Source organism: Pogoniulus pusillus, chromosome 10 (assembly GCF_015220805.1).
Source record: "Pogoniulus pusillus isolate bPogPus1 chromosome 10, bPogPus1.pri, whole genome shotgun sequence".
NCBI classification, from domain to species: Eukaryota; Metazoa; Chordata; class Aves; order Piciformes; family Lybiidae; genus Pogoniulus; species Pogoniulus pusillus.
The window spans coordinates 4620910-4638644 of NC_087273.1; the positions used below are offsets into that span (position 1 = coordinate 4620910).

The following is a 17735-nucleotide window of genomic DNA, read 5'->3' on the forward strand; positions in this document are numbered from 1 at the left end:
GTTTGGGTTGGAAAAGCCCTCTGAGATCATCCAGTTCAACCTTCAGCCACCATGGCCAGCAAGCCATGTCCCCAAGTGCCATCACCACACATTTCTTGACCAGCTCCACCACCCTCCCTGGGCAGCCTCTTCCAATCTTTCTCTCGCAGCAAAGAAGTTTTTCCTCCTCTCCAACCTAACCCTCCCCTGGCACAATTCCAGGACATTTCCTCTCCTTCTGTCACCTAAGACTAGGGAGAAGTGTCCAACCCCCACCTGGCTCCAGCCTCCTCTCAGGGAGCTGCAGAGAGCAATGAGCTCACCCTCAGCCTCCTCTTCTCCACACTGCACACCCCCAGCTCCCTCAGCTGCCCCTCCCCAGCCCTCTTCTCCAGACCCTTCCACACTTTCCTTGCCCTTCTCTGCACCTGCTCCAACCCCTCAATGTCCTCCTTGCAGTGAGGACCCCAAAACTGAGCCCAGCACTCAAGCTGTGGCCTCCCCAGTGTTGAGCCCAGGGGCACAATCCCTGCCCTGCTCCTGCTGCCCATACCACTGCTGATGCAGGCCAGGCTGCTGCTGCCCTTCCTGCCCACCTGGGCACCCCCTGGCTCATCTCCAGCTGCTGTCACCCAACACCCCCAGGCCTTTCTCTGCTGGGCACTTTCCAGCCACTCTGCCCCAAGCCTGCAGCACTCCTGGGGCTGCTGTGACCCAAGTGCAGGACCCAGCCCTTGGCTTTGTCAAGCCTCACAGGGCTGAGCTCAGGCCATGGCTGCAGGCTGGCCAGGTCCCCCACACCTGTGCATGGCTGTCAGTGTATTTGTGCATCTTGATACCTGTGCAAACAGAAGCAGTGCCCCAGGCAGCCTGCTCTGATCAGGTTTCCAGTCTGGGATGTAATTATGCCTCTCATTTTCAGTCAGTAGCTTTCTAGCTGCCTTGTGGATCAAACACTGGGAGTCTCCCTGTACCCAAGCCTGGTCTAGAGGTGAAAACAGCAGAACCCACTCTGCAGGGGCCACTGCTCTGAGCAGCTTTGCCAGCTGAATGCTGAGCTGCAGCCAGCTCTGGGCTTCGATGCAGCCCCCACACCACAAACACAGGACCCTGCACTTGGCCTTGTTGAACCTCAGGTGTAGGAGAAGCAATAGAAGCACAGAATCAATCAACCAGGTTGGAAGAGACCTCCAAGATCACCCAGTCCAACCTATCAGCCAGCCCTAGGCGTAGGAGAGCAGTGCAGGAGCAGGAAGGGTCAGGGATGCAGGCAGCAGCATGGGCCAGCAGAGCTCAGGCAGGCTCCCATGTGCTGTGCCATGGGTGACAAGCCAAGGAACCAGTGCCAGTGCTCCTAAAGAGCTCCCTGCAGGGCCTGGGGGCCAGCACAGATGCTTTTCAGCAGCCTGCTGAGGGCACAGAGCTATCTATTGGTCATCTCCTTCCTTAGATCTTCAGTGCCCAGTTTGGCTCAGCCCACCCTGGAGGTGCTCAAGGCCAGGTTGGATGAAGTCTTTAGCAAGCTGGGCTAAGTGGGAGGTGTCCCTGCCCATGGCAGGCAGCTTGGGACTGGATGATCTCCAAGGACCTTTCCAACCTAACCCATTCTGTGTATCTCCTCCCTGCTGCCCGAGGAGAGACCACCAGAGCTGCGAGGAGCAGTCGTGCTGCTGGTGATGGGTTACTGAGCTGAGATCCAGTCTGTGTCCCAACATCAGCTATTTTGGGTGCAGCAGATCAAGTTTCTCCATGCAGAACGGATGTTGCTGCCCAAAATTGCTTCTCATCCCCCTGTGTTCACATTTTCCATGGGTGAGAAGAAGTCATTTGACTTCTTTGTGATAAACAAGCCTCAGTGAGCAAAGGAGCAGCTGTGGCTTGTTACTGATTGACTGCTAATCCCCTCCCTGATGCAAAGAGCCCTGCAGCTGCTCTTTAAGAGTTGTTGGCCCTCTCAGCTGCCCCTGCTGATTGTTTGTTGCTGCTGAAGGCAGCTCCTCAGGCTTTGCTTTGCTCTGCTGAGGAGCTGGAGGTGAGCAGACAGCAGCACAGAAGGCAAATCACATCCTGGGCTACATCAAAAGATGTGTTGCCAGCAGATCCAGAGAGGGGATTCTGCCACTTTGCTCTGGTAAGACCTCACCTGAGCTACTGCAGCCAGGTCTGGAGCCCCTCAGTATAGGAAGGACATGGACCTGATGGAGATGGTCCAGAGGAGGGCAGGAAAATGATCAAGGGGTTGGAGCAGCTCTGCTGTGAGGAGAGGCTGAGGGAACTGGGGGTGTTCAGCCTGGAGAAGAGGAGGCTCTGGGGAGACCTTAGAGCAGCCTGCCAGTGTCTGAAGGGGACTTACATGAAGGATGGAGAGAGACTGTTCCCAAAGGCCTGCAGGGACAGGACGAGGGACATTGGCTTCACACTAGAGCACATTTACATTGGGTGTTTGGAACAGGTTCTTTTGCTATGAGGGTGCTGGAACACTGCAGCAGCTTGCTCAGGGGAGGTGGTTGTGGTCCTATCCTTGGAGATATTCAAGATGAGGCTTGACAGGGCTCTGGGCAAGCTGGTTGAGGATGTCCCTGCTGACTTGGGGCAGGTGGGTTGGACTGGATGACTTTTGGAGGTCCCTTCCAGCCCATTCTGTGCTTCTATGGTATCTATGAGCACAGACTGAAAGAGTTGGGGCTGTGCAGGATGGAGCAGAGGAGGCTCCCAGGTGACCTTCTTGTGGCCTGCCAGCATCTGAAGGGGGCTACAAAAAAGCTGGGGAGGGACTTTTTAGGCTCTCAGGCAGTGACAGGGCTGGGGGGAGTGGAGCAAAGCTGGAGGTGGGGAGAGTCAGAGTGGAAGTGAGGAGGAAGTTGTTGAGCAGGAGAGTGGAATGGGTTGCCCAGGGAGGTGGTTGAGGCCCCATGGCTGGAGGTGTTTAAGGCCAGGCTGGCTGAGGCTGTGGGCAGCCTGCTCTAGGGTAGGGTGTCCCTGGGCATGGCAGGGGGCTTGGAACTGGCTGATCCTTGTGGTCCCTTCCAATCCTGCCTGATTCCATGATAATGTATAGCTGCAGCTTGCTTCCTGTTTTGCATCCTTGTGCCAACCACAGTTTGCCATTTATTCTGCTAAATTTCTAGCTGCATGCTCAACCACCAACCTCTTTAGGTAGCCAGTAGGAATTATGTGCAGGAAGGGATTGCCTCAATCTGGATCTGATTAGCTCTCAGCTGTGCCTTGCCAAAAGAGCACCTCCCTTCCAGAGCTGGTAGGGCAAGGAAGGAGAGCAGGGCTTGCCCCAAATGTTCACACTGCTGTGCTGCTCTACCTAGCTTGTCCTCCTGGCCAGCCAAAGCTCAGTGTGCACAGCTCCCTCCTATTGCAGGCTGCTGGGCTCTTGGCACTCTGTGCAGGGGCTGGTGGGTACAGGAGGTGACAAATGTGGGGCATAAAGGCACCTGCCTGGTGTACCTGAGCTGCCAGTTCAGCAGATAGTTTCCAAAGCCCAAATAATTTTGCATTCCAAGCCTGCTAAAAGGCTGTCCAGGAAAGAAAAGGAAACTGAGTGAGAGGGGAAGGAGAGGGAAAGTATCTTCTTATTGGAAAGAAACACTTCTGCTGTCTCCCAGACACTTACACCCACAGAATGGTTCGGGTTGGAAGGGACTTCAAAGACCATCCAGTGCCAACCTCTTGCCATGGGCAGGGACTCCTCCCACCAGCCCAGCTTGATCAAGGCCTCATCCAACCTGGCCTTGAATGCCTCCAGGGAGAGGGCATCCACAACCTCCCTGGGCAACCTGTGCCAGTGTCTCCCCACCCTCACTGCCAAGAATTTCTTCCTCATCTCCACTCTCAATCTCCCCTCTCCCAGCTCAAAGCCATTGTCCCTCATCCTGGCACTCCCAGCCCTTGTCCAAAGTCCCTCCCCAGCTCTCCTGGAGCCCCTTCAGGCACTGGAAGACTGCTCTGAGGTCTCCCTGCAGCCTCCTCTTCTCCAGGCTGCACAGCCCCAACTCTCCCAGCCTGTCTTCATGGGCTCCTCTGGGCCCCCTCCAGCAGTTCCATGTCCTTCTTATGCCTCTTATGACCTGAACATTCAGGATGCCCATTTATCCTATTCACTCCAACCAACCAGACCATGGCACTAAGTGTCCCAGACAGGCTTGGCTTCAACACCTCCAGGCACAGCAACTCCACCACCTCCCTGGGCAGCCCATTCCAATGCCAATCACTCTCTCTGCCAACAACTTCCTCCTCACATCCAGCCTAGACCTCCCCTGACACAACTTGAGACTGTGTCCCCTTCTTCTGTTGCTGCTTGCCTGGCAGCAGAGCCCAACCCCACCTGGCTACAGCCTCCCTGCAGGTAGTTTGGCTTGCTGATGGCAACAGCTGCCAGGTGTGACTCACTGCTTCCCTTTCCCACCCAAAAGCCCACTCTGGATTTGCAAGCAATGAAAGGATTTATACCATTTCAATATGCAAAACCCAAGGAGAAATTGCTATCCCTGAGGGACATTGATCTCTGGTTGTGCAGGAGGTGGCCACACTGATTAGAGGAGGCTCAGGGCAGAGCTCATTGCTGCCTACAGCTCCCTGCAGGGAGGCTGTAGCCAGGTGGGGTTGGGCTCTGCTGCCAGGCAAGCAGCAACAGAAGAAGGGGACACAGTCTCAAGTTGTGCCAGGGGAGGTCTAGGCTGGATGTTAGGAGGAAGTTGTTGGCAGAGAGAGTGATTGGCATTGGAATGGGCTGCCCAGGGAGGTGGTAGAGTTGCTGTGCCTGGAGGTGTTGAAGCCAAGCCTGGCTGGGGCACTTAGTGCCATGGTCTGGTTGGTTGTCTAGGGCTGGGTGCCAGTTTGGCCTGGCTGAGCTTGGAGCTCTCTTCCAACCTGGTTGATATTATGATTCTACGACTACCCCCAGGATGAAGCAGGCTGATGGGCAGGAGGTGTCTCAGCTCTGCAAGCCAGACCCAAAGTGATGCCTTGAACCCTGGCTCCTGCCTGGAAGGCCTTTGGGGCACAACAGTCTCAGCAAGCTGTGAGGAAATCTCTCTCTGCCTGCTAGGACAAGCAGAGGACTTGACCCCAGCCTGTTGGTTTTTGGTTCTCCCACAAAATCAGGTCAGCTTCTCGGCCGAACAACTTCCTCCCCAATGCCAGTCCCCAGCTCTTTAATTTCCCTTCACTGAGCCCACAGATGGCTTTTGCCTCCCACTCCCCTGGCAGGGGCTCCACGCCCCAGCTCACAGTGCCCAGGAGATGTTTGCTTTCTCACTGACTCAGTTCTGCATCCGTCCCACCTCAGACCACAGCAGCGAAGAAGCTCCCACCAAAACCTGCAGCCACAGGAAATCTGCAGGGGTTCTGCTGTGGAGCCCAGCCCTGAGGTCAGGTTTAGTGACAGAGGTGGGGAGGGGTCACAATCCCATTCTAGCAGTCCTGCCACTGCTTGCCCAGCACTTGCTTCACCTCCTGGAGATAGGAAAGCCAGGACAAGGCAGCAGAGAGGAGATGCCTGGAGCGCAGCTAACCACAGATGCGCAGGCTGCGTGCCAGCTGTTGTGCAACACCTGGCACCTCTTCAGCTGCTGTGCACTGGGCCCTTCCAGCAGGCACTCAGAGTGTCTGCTAAAAGCTTGGCCTCTGGGATTGGTAGCAACCTTTTCTCCTTCTGGGCTGTCTGCTCCTCACCCTGTGAGCCTTGCGTGGTTGTGTGTGGGAAGGTGAGGTGAGAAGGGGAAGATGCTGTCCACCATCTGTGCTTTCACTGCTTGCTTCTGCTTGGAGAGGAAGCAAGTCAGACTCTGGGCTGTGTCCATTCACTTCCCCTACTGGAAACCAGTGTAAATCTTTGTCAAGGCAGAGCTGCAACACAGCCACAAAACCAGTGCTGGAGTGCCTGGGGTCCTGCTTTCCGCACTGCTAACTGTGATGAGCTGAGAACACAGCAAGTTCTCTGCTGCTTGCATTCCTGCTGCTGCTCCAAGGGCCTTGGTGTTAAAATAGATGAATTTAAACAAGGAGGGGGAGTGGAAATCTGGAAAATGAGTTGCTTTCCCCCCACCCCCCCGCCCCTAGCTGGCTGTAAAAGCTCAGCAGGGCTCCAGCTGAAGAAGCTGCAGGCAGCTGGGCTGTGTTTTGCTGCAGCAGGAGCAGCCACTGGGCTCTGTGAAGCTGAACTGGGCTGTTCATGAGCCACAGCTGTATGGCAGCATCTCAAATATTTGGGCTTTCCCCTACCTCAACCTTGCAGTTTCCAGAGCTATTCCTGCCTGTGAACAGGTAGTGACTCCTCTCAGAAATCACAGATAAGGGAGATAAGGACAGATCAAAGGCTGCTCTCTGTCAGACCCTGGATCTTAATCATGTGCTGGCTGGAGGGAGTTGTTGCCCAGAAACTCTCTGTTCTGAGCCTCCACCAATCACAGAATCACTGCATGGAAAGGTTGGAAAGGACTTTTGCTTGGAATGATTCTTAATGCTGCTGAAGGAATTCATCTTTACCATCCTGAGGTGTTTTATTTCTATGAAGCATTGATTCAGGTAGTGATAGGACTGGGGGGAATGGAACAAAGCTAGAAATGGAGAGATCCAGACTGGATGTTAGGAAGAAGTTCTTCAGCTTGAGGGTGGTGAGAGCCTGGAATGGGTTGCCCAGGGAGGTGGTGAAAGACTCATCCCTGGAGGTACTTAAGGCCAGGCTGGATGAGGCTCTGGACAGCCTGATCTAGTGTGAGGTGTCCCTGCCCATGGCAGGGGGGTAGGAACTGGCTGATCCTTGTGGTCTTTTCCAACCCTGACTGATTCTGATTCTCTTGTGAACCACCAAGCACTGGCATTTGACACACCTATCATCCCTCACTATAAATCAGACTTTGATGTAGAGGGTTAAGTATAACTCACAACATCTTTATGGATGATCTGGATGAGGGAACTGAGTCCATCATCAGTAAGTTTGCAGATGACACCAAGCTAGGAGCAGCTGTGGAGCTGTTGGAGGGTAGGAGAGCCCTGCAGAGGGACCTGGCCAGGCTGGATGGGTGGGCAGAAGCCAAGGGGATGAGATTGAAGAAGGCCAAGGGCAGGGTTCTACACTTTGGTCACAACAACCCCAAGCAGCACTACAGGCTGGGGCCAGAGTGGCTGAGAGCAGCCAGGCAGAGAGGGAGCTGGGGGTGCTGGGAGAGAGGAGCTGAAGAGGAGGCAGCAGTGCCCAGGTGGGCAGCAGAGCCAATGGCATCCTGGGCTGGCTCAGGAGCAGTGTGGGCAGCAGGACAAGGGAGGTTCTTGTGCCCCTGTGCTCAGCACTGCTCAGGCCACCCCTTGAGTGCTGTGTCCAGTTCTGGGCTCCTCAATTCAAGAGAGATGTTGCAGTGCTGGAAGGTGTCCACAGGAGGGCGCCAAAGCTGGTGAGGGGCCTGGAGCAGAGCCCTGTGAGGAGAGGCTGAGGGAGCTGGGGGTGTGCAGCCTGCAGCAGAGGAGGCTCAGGGCAGAGCTCATTGCTGCCTGCAGCTGCCTGCAGGGAGGCTGTAGCCAGGTGGGGTTGGGCTCTGCTGCCAGGCAAGCAGCAACAGAACAAGGGGACACAGCCTCAAGCTGTGCCAGGGGAGGTCTAGGCTGGATGTTAGGAGGAAGTTGTTGGCAGAGAGAGTGATTGGCATTGGAATGGGCTGCCCAGGGAGGTGGTGGAGTGGCTGTGCCTGGAGGTGTTGAAGCCAAGCCTGGATGGGGCACTTAGTGCCATGGTCTGGTTGCTTGGCCAGGGCTGGGTGCTAGGTTGGCCTGGATGAGCTTGGAGGTCTCTTCCAACCTCCTTGATTCTATGATCTAACCTACATCTGCTTCTTGGTTTGAGATATCACAGAATGGTTTCTGTTGGAAAAGACTTTTAAGATCCTTGGTTAGGTTGTGGAATCTCCTCCCTGGGATAGGACAAGGAGCAATGGATGGAAGCTGCAGCCTCCAGGGGTCTCAGCCAGTTAGGTACTGTCAGCAAACTTGCTGAGCACTCTGTCTGTCTGTCTGTGCCCTCATCAATGGTATTGATGAAGACATTGAAGAGGACTGGACCTAGCACTGCTGCATGCCCTACCAAGTCAACAGCTTGCTCAGGCAGATGAAAATGATTTACAGAATGAATAACCACATAATGACAGGCATGGGACAAGGGCTAAATTTACTCCAGCTCTGTACTGGCTGATCTTGCATAAAATGAAGGCATTTAGTAACAACTGTGCCTTCACATCCTGCTTCTGGATTACTCCAACTGTCACTGTTGTTCCTCAGCTCTTACAAAACCAACCATCTAGCTCTGGCACTCAGCAGCCAGTCTCCCAGCAGGCTGGAAATGCCAGCTGTCTGCCAGGAACAACTCCCTGGGGGAGGGGAGGCACAGAGCTGCTCTGCCAGGAGACAGAACATCCCAGGTAACTGCAAAGCATTGCCCTTGAGAAGCCACAGTGATAAATGACTTGTGCAGCTCTTGGAGAGCTGGGCTCCTGCACTGGCACCACTGCTACCTGCTGCTGACCTGCACTGGGCAGCTTGTTTACAGGTCCTGACATAAGTGCACTTGGGTCACAGTGACCCCAGCAACACTCCAGGCTTAGGGCAGAGTGGCTGGAGAATGCCCAGCAGAGAAAGCTCTGAGGGTGCTGGGTGACAGCAGCTGGAAGTGAGCCAGGGGGTGCCCAGATGGGCAGGAAGGGCATCAGCAGCCTGGCCTGCAGCAGCAGTGGTGTGGGCAGCAGGATTGTGCCCCTGGACTCAGCACTGGGGAGGCCACAACTTGAGTGCTGGGCTCAGTTTTGGGTTCCTTGCTGCAAGGAGGACATGGAGGGGCTGGAGCAGGTGCAGAGAAGGGCAAGGAAGGTGGGGAAGGGTCTGTAGAAGAGGGCTGGGGAGGAGCAGCTGAGGGAGCTGGGGGTGTTTGGTGTGGAGAAGAGGAGGCTGAGGGCAGAGCTCATTGCTCTCTGCAGCTCCCTGAGAGGAGGCTGGAGCCAGGTGGGGTTGGGCTCTGCTCCCTAGGAACAAGCAATAGGAGATGAAACAGCTTCAGGATGCACAGCAGAGGGTTAGGTTAGACATTAGAAGAAACTTCTTCCCTGAAAGGGCTCTCAATGGCTGGCACAGGCTGCCCAGGGAGGTGGCTGAATGCCCATCCCTGGAGGTGTTTCCGAGAGGCAGAGCTGTGGTGCTGAGGGCCATGGCTTAGCCCCAGAGTTAGGGCATGGTTGGAGTGGATGATCTCAAAGGTCTTTTCCAAGCCAAACCTTTCTAAGCCTGTATAAAATGCATGTTCCTGGCAGGCTGAGAGGCACACCTCTCCAGCCTGTCCAGGTCCCTCTGGATGCCATCCTGTGCCTCTGGCACATGGACAGCACCACTCAGCTTGGTACCATCTGCACGCTGCTGGTGGTGCCTTGCCCCTGCTGCCTATAGCAGTGATAAAAACATTGCCCAGCACAGGTGCCAGCAGAGCCCCCCTGAGGGACAGCACTTGGCACTGCTCTCCAGCAGCACTTGGAGCCATCGAGCATTATACTTCATACTAGTGTCAGTTTGGCTGCTCCAGATGAGGCACTCAGTGCCATGGTCTGGTTGACTGGCTAGGGCTGGGTGCTAGGCTGGACTGGATGAGCTTGGAGGTCTCTTCCAACCTGGCTGATTCTATGATTAGATCCATTTTCATTTCCAGCCGTGGGTCTTCTCTCCTTTTCCTGATACCCCTTTCTCTGCTGGGTGATGAAGCAGCTGCAGGAGCTTAGCCCCAGGTGCAGGACCAAAAGCAGACGTTCCTGCAACCCAGGGCATGAAAGCTTCCTGGGAAAGGCTCTGCCCTCTCACAGAAGGACAGACACGTCCTGAGGGCCTCTTACTCGATACCAAAACGCTGTGCATTCATGCCCTCCACCCCTCCTACACGATACCAAACGCCCAACAAACCTGCTGGTTAATGATCTTGCCCATAAGTAACGTTTTAACCCCAGAGCCACAAAAGCCAAAGAGGAAGTGTAGGAGAATGTGGGCAGGATGGGGGCCAGCAGCTGCCTGACCTCATCGTTTTCCGCCCTCTGGGGATTGGTGGCAGCGCTGGGCACAGGGTTTAAATGCCCTGAGCTCGGAGATGTCAGGCAGACAGCAGCAGAGAGCAGCCGCCGGGAGCCGACTGCCTGGAGCCGCTGGGATCGCTCTGAGCCCTCCTGCCGCAGCACCGCCACAGGTAATCCGTTCCCTGCTTTTCATCCTCTGGCGTCTGCAGGCTTCAGTCAGGTGTCAGGGAGGAGACCTCGGAGAAGAGTTTCCCTGGCCGGGCACTGTCGATGTTTCTCTGCGGGAAATGCCAGGTTGCTGTAGGGGGGGCAAGGTGGGGTGCAGAACCTCCGTTTCAAAGCTGATAGGTGTCAGGGGAAGGATGCTGAGAACGCTGTGCTGGAAGCTCAGAGCTGATGCTTGAGCAGAGAAAGCTTCCTGCCTTGTGGAAGGCACTGCCTGGCAGTTCGTGCTCCTGAAGGGCTGGGGCACGCAGCTCTCTCACAACCACGCAATGAACCAGGCTGGAAGAGTCCTCTGGGATCATCCAGTCCAAGCTATTCCCTAACCCTTCTAATTAACTAAACCACGGCACCAAGTGCCTCACCCTGCCTCCTTTTAAGCACCTCCAGGGATGGGGACTCCACCACCTCCCCCGGGCAGCCTATTCCGATGCCAATCACTCTTCCCTTGAAGAATTTATAGAATAGAATCATAGAATCATAGAATAAATCAGGTTGGAAGAGACCTCCAAGATCATCCAGTCCAACCTAGCACCCAGCCCGAAGGGTTTGCACTTCCCTGGCTAGAAAGCCATAATTTAAATCCAGATCAGGCTGTTTATAATACTCCATTCCCAGATCCTGCCTAAGATGGGCCAGAGAATTTTTCCCAATAATTACAATCATAGAATCAGTCAAGGTTGGAAGGGACCACAATTTCATCCTAATGTCCTGCCTGGACCTGCCCTGGTGCAGTTTGAGGTTGTGTCCTCTTGTAATGTCACTGTGTGCCTGGGAGAAGAGACCAGTCCTTGCCTGGCTACAACCTCCTGTCAGGTAGTTGTAGAGAGCAATAAGGTCTCTGTAACTCTGGACACTGCCTCACTTCTGAGTGTCCTGTCCCAGGGACAGCCTTGAAACGTGCCCTCTGCAGCCTCTCCTGCCTGCTGTGAGTTACTGAAGTCTACAATGCCTCTTGGCTCACCAGTACAGACCCCTGAGGGACATCACTTGTGGCTCAGTCTAATCTCTGAGAGGTGCTCCCTTGTCTTGAGTCTGTCAGCCCCAAAATTTGCAGTGCTCTCTTTATTTCAGCAGGAATCACTCCAACTGAATAAGCTGTTCAGACTGCAAGGTGAGGAGAGGTTTGCCTTTGCTGCTTGGAAAACACAAGGCTATGCTGCTGAAACTTCTGGAGAGGGAATAAGAACCTCTCATCCAAGCACTTTCTGCTCATCTGAACTCAATTTACTCAGAGTGACTCCAGCTGATAGCCCTGAAAGCAACCAAAAAGAGAACCCGAGCTGAGTTTTGTCTTGCCCTGTTCTGAGGATGTCAAACGAAGGCAGGCAAACCACAGGTGATCTTTCCAGCTGGCCACACAGGGGGTGCCAGCCAGCAGGTGACAGAGGGAGGCTGCTCAACTGTCTCAGGGTGGCTGCTCTCAGCACTCCTCAGCATCTCAGACCGAGGGAAGTGCTTAAAAACTCCTGCAGCTCAGCACAGACCCAGCTGGGTGCAAGGTGGTGGTGGAGGGCAGAGGAGAACACTTGGCAAGGGCAGGGTGAATGCCTAGCAGGGAGCTGGGCTCAGCACACTCAGGTGTACCAGGAGAGGTAGAAAAGCCTGTGGCATTTCTTTTGTTTGGTGCTGTTTTACCTCTGACTCCCTGTTCCCAAATCTTTTCTAGGTAACCCATCACAATGAAGGGAGCACTTCTGTGTTTCTGCCTCATCAGCATTGCTGCTGCATGGCCTGTGAGTAAACCCCAACTGCACAAACACATGCACACAGTCACACAGAAGGGGCTGGGCTGGAAGGCACCTCCAAAGCTCAGCCAGTCTCATCCCCCCTGCACTCAGCAGGGACATCCTCCACTAGATCAGCTTGCCCACAGCCCTGTCCAGCCTCACCTTGAAGAGCTCCAAGGATGGAACCACAACCACTTCCCTGGTGGGCAACCTGTTGTAGAGTTCCAGCACCCTCCTGGCACACAACTTGTTCCTCACATCCAACCTCAATCTGCTCTGCTCTCATCTCAAACCATTGTCCCTCATCCTATCCCTGCAGGCTTTTGGGAACAGTCCCTCTGCAGCCTTCTTGTAGCCCCTTCAGGTACTGGCAGGCTGCTCTGAGCTCTGCCTGGAGCCTTCTCTTCTCTGGGCTGAACACCCCCAGCTCCCTCAGCCTGTCCCCACAGCAGCCCCCTGATCGTTTTTGTGGCTCTCCTCACTTGCACATTTTCTTTGGCTATTAGCAACAACTCCACACTGACAAATGCTCTTCCCCTTTTCTCCCTCCCAGGTGAGTAAATCCAAGCAGCAAGCCACTTCTGCCGCCTCTGAGGAGAAATATGTAAGCTCCTTTCATCTTTTATTCATTCCCTTTAATGAAAGCTTTTTGGGTTCTTGATTCAGGAGGTCAGAGTGAGGTGGGGTTGGTTTTTTTTTTCCCCCTAGCCTCAGGTGAAAGGATGAGTGGAAATGTCCTGAAACTGGGCCAGGGGAGGGTTAGGTTGGAGATGAGGAAACATTTCTCTGCTGCAAGAGTGGTCAGGGATCGGCACAGGCTGCCCAGGGAGGTGGTGGAGTCCCTATCCCTGGAGGTGTTCAGGGAACCTGTGGCCATGGTTTGGTGCCTGTGGTGGTGGTGGGTTGCTGGTTGGACTGGATGATCTTAGAGGTCTTTTCCAACCCAAACAGTTCTCTGATGGTAACTCCCCTGATATTTTGGGGGTGATGGAAGTGAGCTGTGTTAGTCTTGTGTAGAGCTGTTTGCTTTATTGCCAGCTGCTCCTCACATAAAGCCAATTCTTTGCTCTGAAAATCAGCGACTGCCTTTGGTTTGGTGTCCTCACCAGGTGGGACATAACTCACTGTTAGGAGAATGACCTGAGAATTGGCAGGAAACGATGGGCTGTTAGCTCTAAGTCGGTGAAAATGAGCTGGAGGAACTGCTCTGAACGTTCCCAGCCTCTCCCTGTGTGTTCTGCTGCTTGGGTCTCATGTTCATCTAGCACCATAGCCTGTTCTGAGTCCTTTTCCTGCTGCCCTGAGCACACACATCCTCTGCAGGAGGATCTGCTGCAAACAGGCTGTGATGCAGGCAGCTTTGCCTGCTTCCTTGTGCTCCTCTGCATTCAAAGGACCTCTTACTTTTCTCTTGAAGGACCTCAAGGGCCACCGCTCACACAGGTATCACAACCTCCATGTGAAGTCTCAGTCCTGGGAGGATGACCTGGTGGCACCTCAGCAGGTAGGGGCAGCTAACTGGAAGAGAAAGCAGAGAGCTTTCAGTGCTAAGATCTGGAAGTTTACAAAGGCTGGGAATGCCGAGGTGAGGGGCAATGGCTTTGAGCTGGGAGAAGGGAGATTGAGAGTGGAGATGAAATAAAGAGTAGAAGAAAGAACTCTCCACTCCACTCTGCTGAGACCCCACCTGGAGTACTGCATCCAGTTCTGGAGCTCCTGGGACAAGAAGGATGTGGAGATGCTGGAGAGTGTCCAGAGCAGGGCCAGGAGGATGCTCAGAGGCTGCAGCAGCTCTGCTGTGAGCACAGACTGAAAGAGTTGGGGCTGTGCAGGCTGCAGCAGAGGAGGCTCCCAGGGGACCTTCTTGTGGCCTTCCAGGATCTGAAGGGGGCTACAAAAAAGCTGGGGAGGGACTTTTTAGGCTCTCAGGCAGTGACAGAACTGGGGGGGGAAGGGAGCAAAGCTGGAGGTGGGGAGAGTCATCCTGGAGGTGAGGAGGGAGTTGTTGAGCAGGAGAGTGGTGAGAGGCTGGAATGGGTTGCCCAGGGAGGTGGTTGAGGCCCCATGGCTGGAGGTGTTTAAGGCCAGGCTGGCTGAGGCTGTGTGCAGCCTGCTCTAGGGTAGGGTGTCCCTGGGCATGGCAGGGGGCTTGGAACTGTCTGATCCTTGTGGTCCCTTCCAACCCTGCCTGATTCCATGATTCTGTGAATAGAAGTCAAGGCAGCAAAGCATTGGGATTTGTACTGTTCAGTATCTTGGCAGCTCTCTCCACAACCCTCAGGACTGACAGACTGGCACACAAGCCACAACGAGAGCTGAAGAAGCTGCCTTCTGGGAAAGCCTATCAGTGTTGGGAGTGCTCCTGAAAGCACTGCTGGTGTTTTCAGAGACCTGTTAGTCACAAAGGCTCATTGCTGTGTTGTAATCAGTGCCAGCAGAAATGGGACTGAACTGTCCAGGCACAACAAAATACATTTAGGGATCATTCTTCTATCCAAGGACTTGTGGTACTAGGACAAGGGACAATGGATTTGAGCTGGGAGAGGGGAGATTGAGACTGGAAATGAGGAAGATATGCATGAGAGTGAGGAGATTCTGGCAGAGATTGCCCAGAGAGGCTGTGGCTGCCCCCTCCCTGGAGCTGTTGAAGGTCAGGCTGGATGAGCCTTGATCAAGTTGTGCTGGTGGGAGGTGTCCCTGCCCATGGCAGGGTGGTTGGACCAGGATGAGCTTTCAGGTCCCTTCCCACCCACCCCACTCTGTGATGAAGTGCTTAAGGAGCACACAGCCTTTTGAGCAGCTCTCCTGTGCAAGCTTTGTGAGCTAACCACGAGTTTTGTGCTGGTTTCAGACTCTTCACTCCTGGGAGGAAAGTGTGGACTTCTCAGAACAGGTAAGTGTTTGGAGCAGCAAAATGCTGCCTTGAGTGCTGCAGGGCAGCCTGTGTGGAGCAAAAGGTGATCTTTGTATGCAATCATAGAGTGGCTTAGGTTGGAAGGGACCTCAAAGCTCATCCAGCCTGGCCTTGAGCACCTTCCACGAAGGACGCATCCACAGCCTCCTTGGGCAACCTGTGCCAGTGTCTCACCACCCTCACTGCAAAGAACTTCTTCCTAACATCCAGTCTAAATCTCCCCTCTGTCAGTTTAAACCCATTCCTCCTCATCCTGTCATTACAAGACCTTCACAATAGTCCCCCCCAGCCTTCCTGTAGCCCCCTTCAGATACTACTCCAAGGTCTCCTCGAAGCCTTCTCTTCTCCAGGCTGCGAAACCCCAACTCTTGTAGCCTGTCCTCACAGCAGAGCTGCTGCAGCTCTCTAAGCATCTTTGTGGCCCTCCTCTGGACTCACTCCAACAGTTCTATGTCCTCCACATGTCGGGGGCTGCAGAACTGCACACAGTACTCCAGGTGGGGTCCAACACAGAGCAGAGTAAAGGGGCAGAATCCCCTCCCTTGCCCTGCTGGCAACGCTTCTCTTGCTGCAGCCCAGGACTAGGGGCAACATCTCTCCAGGAGTAAACAACAACAAAAAAGATCAATCTGCAGGCAAGCTGAGGAAATCCAGAGCACTCTGGGCATGCAGCTCCTCAGCAGCACACAAGCCCAGGGCAGAGAGCAGGCTGCACGCCTCACCCAGCTGCTCCTCTGCCTGATCCGTGTCCAATGCTTTCCAGCGCTCCCCTGATGCGTCGAGCCAGAGCCGTGAAGCTGTGGAGGAGGATGACCACGATGACAACGACTCCAATGACACAGATGAGTCTGATGAGGTGGTCACAGTTTCCTCCACAGACCTGCCACTAACTTTCCCTCCCTTCACCCGGGATAAAAATGCTGGCAGAGGTGACAGCGTGGTCTACAGGCTGAGGGCAAAAGCCAAGCCCGTGAAGTCCAGCAAACTCCACAAAGCTGCTCCAAAGGTAAATGGTCCTGAGCAGTGACAGCCAGCAGCTTGGGAAAGGGCAGGGAGCTTGGAGAGGGAGCTCTTATTTCGTGGGCTGGGGAGGGGAAAGCAGGCAGAAGTGAAGGAATGGAACGGGAGGGGATCATCCTCCTGTGCTCGGCGCTGGGGAGGTGACATCTCGAGTGCTGTGTTCAGTTTTGGGCCACTCATTCCAGGAAGGACATTGAGGGGCTGGAGGGCAGCGAGGCTGGAGAAGGGCATGGAGCACCTGGGTTGTGAAGAGAGGTGAGGGAGCTGGGGGTGTTCAGGCTGGAGGAGGCTGAGGATAGACCTCATTGCTCTCTACAGCTCCCTGAAGGGAGGCTTGAGTGAGGAGGGAGCAGCCTCTGCTTCTTGGTGGCAAGAAACAGGACCAGAGGAGGGTCAGGCTGGATGCTAGGAAATATTTATGCACTGGAAGAGTTCTCAAACATTGGAGCAGGCTGCCCAGGGAGTTCCCATCCCTGGAGGTGTTCAAGCAGCCTGTGGTCATGGTTTAGTGCTGACCCTTCACTGGACTGGATGAGCTTGGAGGGCTCTTCCAACTGGGTGCATTGTGTGATTCTGTGCAGTTTGCCCCCAGCTCTCTTAGATGCTGCAGAGGTGCATAAGTCACCTGTTTCAAGGTAAGATCACCTAAGATAAAACAAGGTCAGATAAAATAAGATCACCTTGTCTGACTGCAGCCTGTGGACCTGGTGCTTAGGGATATGGTTTAGTGCTGCCCCTTTCAGTGATGGGTCAAGGACTGGACTGGAGGGGTTGTGCATTTGCTGCAGGTAGAAGGGTAGGGTAGAAGAGTTAAAAGGGAGCAAGGCAGGCCTGAAATAAGTGAGCATTTGCCAAAAGGCAAGAGTAAATGAAGGCTTGCCCTTGAGTCTTGAAGTTTGCATGGAAGGAGGCTGAAGCAGAAGGGAAACAGGCCAGGAAAAAAAAACTGTGGAGCTGTGGATGTGGTATTGACTCATCCTACAAATGCTTGCCACTGCGTGGCATGGGTGGCTTTAAATCTCTGACTTAGTATTAGGAGGTTTGAACGGGATGATCTTCAAGGTAGGTCCCTTCCGACCCAAACCATTCAGTGCATCTCTCTTTCTCGTTCTCTCTCTAACGCAGCTCGTTAGGTACGATGTCACCACGGAGGATGACAGTGCCCCGGATGCAGACAGCCAGCAAGATTTCCACTCCCGGGAGGCTCCTGCTGTCCCTCTCTCCTTGAGGAAGGAAGCCTTCAACCAGGAGTGGGCTGACAAGAGCCACGGGCAGGGCAGCAGCGAGCCGGACAGCAAGCAGCGGGAGCGCAGCGTGGAGAACGACAGCTGGCAGGAAGGGGACAGCCAGGAGGCGGCAGATGACAGCCGGGCCGGTGCCAGGGGGGACAGCCAGCAGAGCAGGGAGAGCCGCGCCGAGCCTCTCGACAACACCAGCAATCAGACAGTGGAGAGCGCTGAGGATGCCCGAGATCGTCACAGCATCGAAAGCAACGAGGTCACCCTTTAGAAGGGAGGCCGAAGCTCCGTTCCCTCCTGCCTAAGAGGAGCGGGTGTGGGGTAGCTGCGTGCGGGGTAGCTTCACTTCGGGTAACTGTAAATGTGATTTGCTGGGGCTTGGGGCAGCTTCTTTACCCGGTGGCCTCCCCTCGGCTGCCAGCAGTGCCAGCCCTCCGCGCTGCGGGGCACGCAGGGTGGGGGCGGCAGAGGCACAGGGAAGTGAGACGAACGCTGTCAGACCACGGGGTGGGCATTGCCCCCTCTGTCACTCTGCTGCCGGCTGTGTTTTGCTGTAACTGGATCGAAATAAAACCAGAAACCTGCA

General features: G+C 54.7%; 1 protein-coding gene across 5 annotated transcripts; it reads left to right on the forward strand.

Moving 5' to 3' along the window:
- The first annotated feature begins 2023 nt into the window (after positions 1-2023).
- Positions 2024-17735, forward strand: SPP1 (secreted phosphoprotein 1). 5 transcript variants are annotated; one of them, XM_064149566.1, is made up of 8 exons: positions 2056-2110; positions 11325-11361; positions 11917-11983; positions 12531-12581; positions 13395-13481; positions 14829-14870; positions 15655-15897; positions 17037-17735. In XM_064149566.1, the coding sequence occupies exons 3-8, from the start codon at positions 11930-11932 to the stop codon at positions 17418-17420; spliced, it is 861 nt and encodes a 286-aa protein (XP_064005636.1). In that variant the 5' UTR covers positions 2056-2110; positions 11325-11361; positions 11917-11929; the 3' UTR covers positions 17421-17735. The 5 variants fall into 5 exon arrangements, with proteins under 5 accessions (XP_064005635.1, XP_064005639.1, XP_064005636.1 ...); XM_064149567.1 differs by having other exon boundaries at positions 2083-2110; positions 11322-11361; XM_064149565.1 differs by lacking the exon at positions 11325-11361 and having other exon boundaries at positions 2024-2110.

Coding starts and splice junctions, on each gene's coding strand:
- SPP1 (XM_064149565.1), top strand. CDS start 11,930: ATGAAGGGAGCACTTCTGTGTTTCTGCCTCATCAGCATTGCTGCTGCA. Junction 11,984..12,530: donor GCATTGCTGCTGCATGGCCT/GTGAGTAAACCC, acceptor TCTCCCTCCCAG/GTGAGTAAATCCAAGCAGCA. Junction 12,582..13,394: donor CCGCCTCTGAGGAGAAATAT/GTAAGCTCCTTT, acceptor TTTCTCTTGAAG/GACCTCAAGGGCCACCGCTC.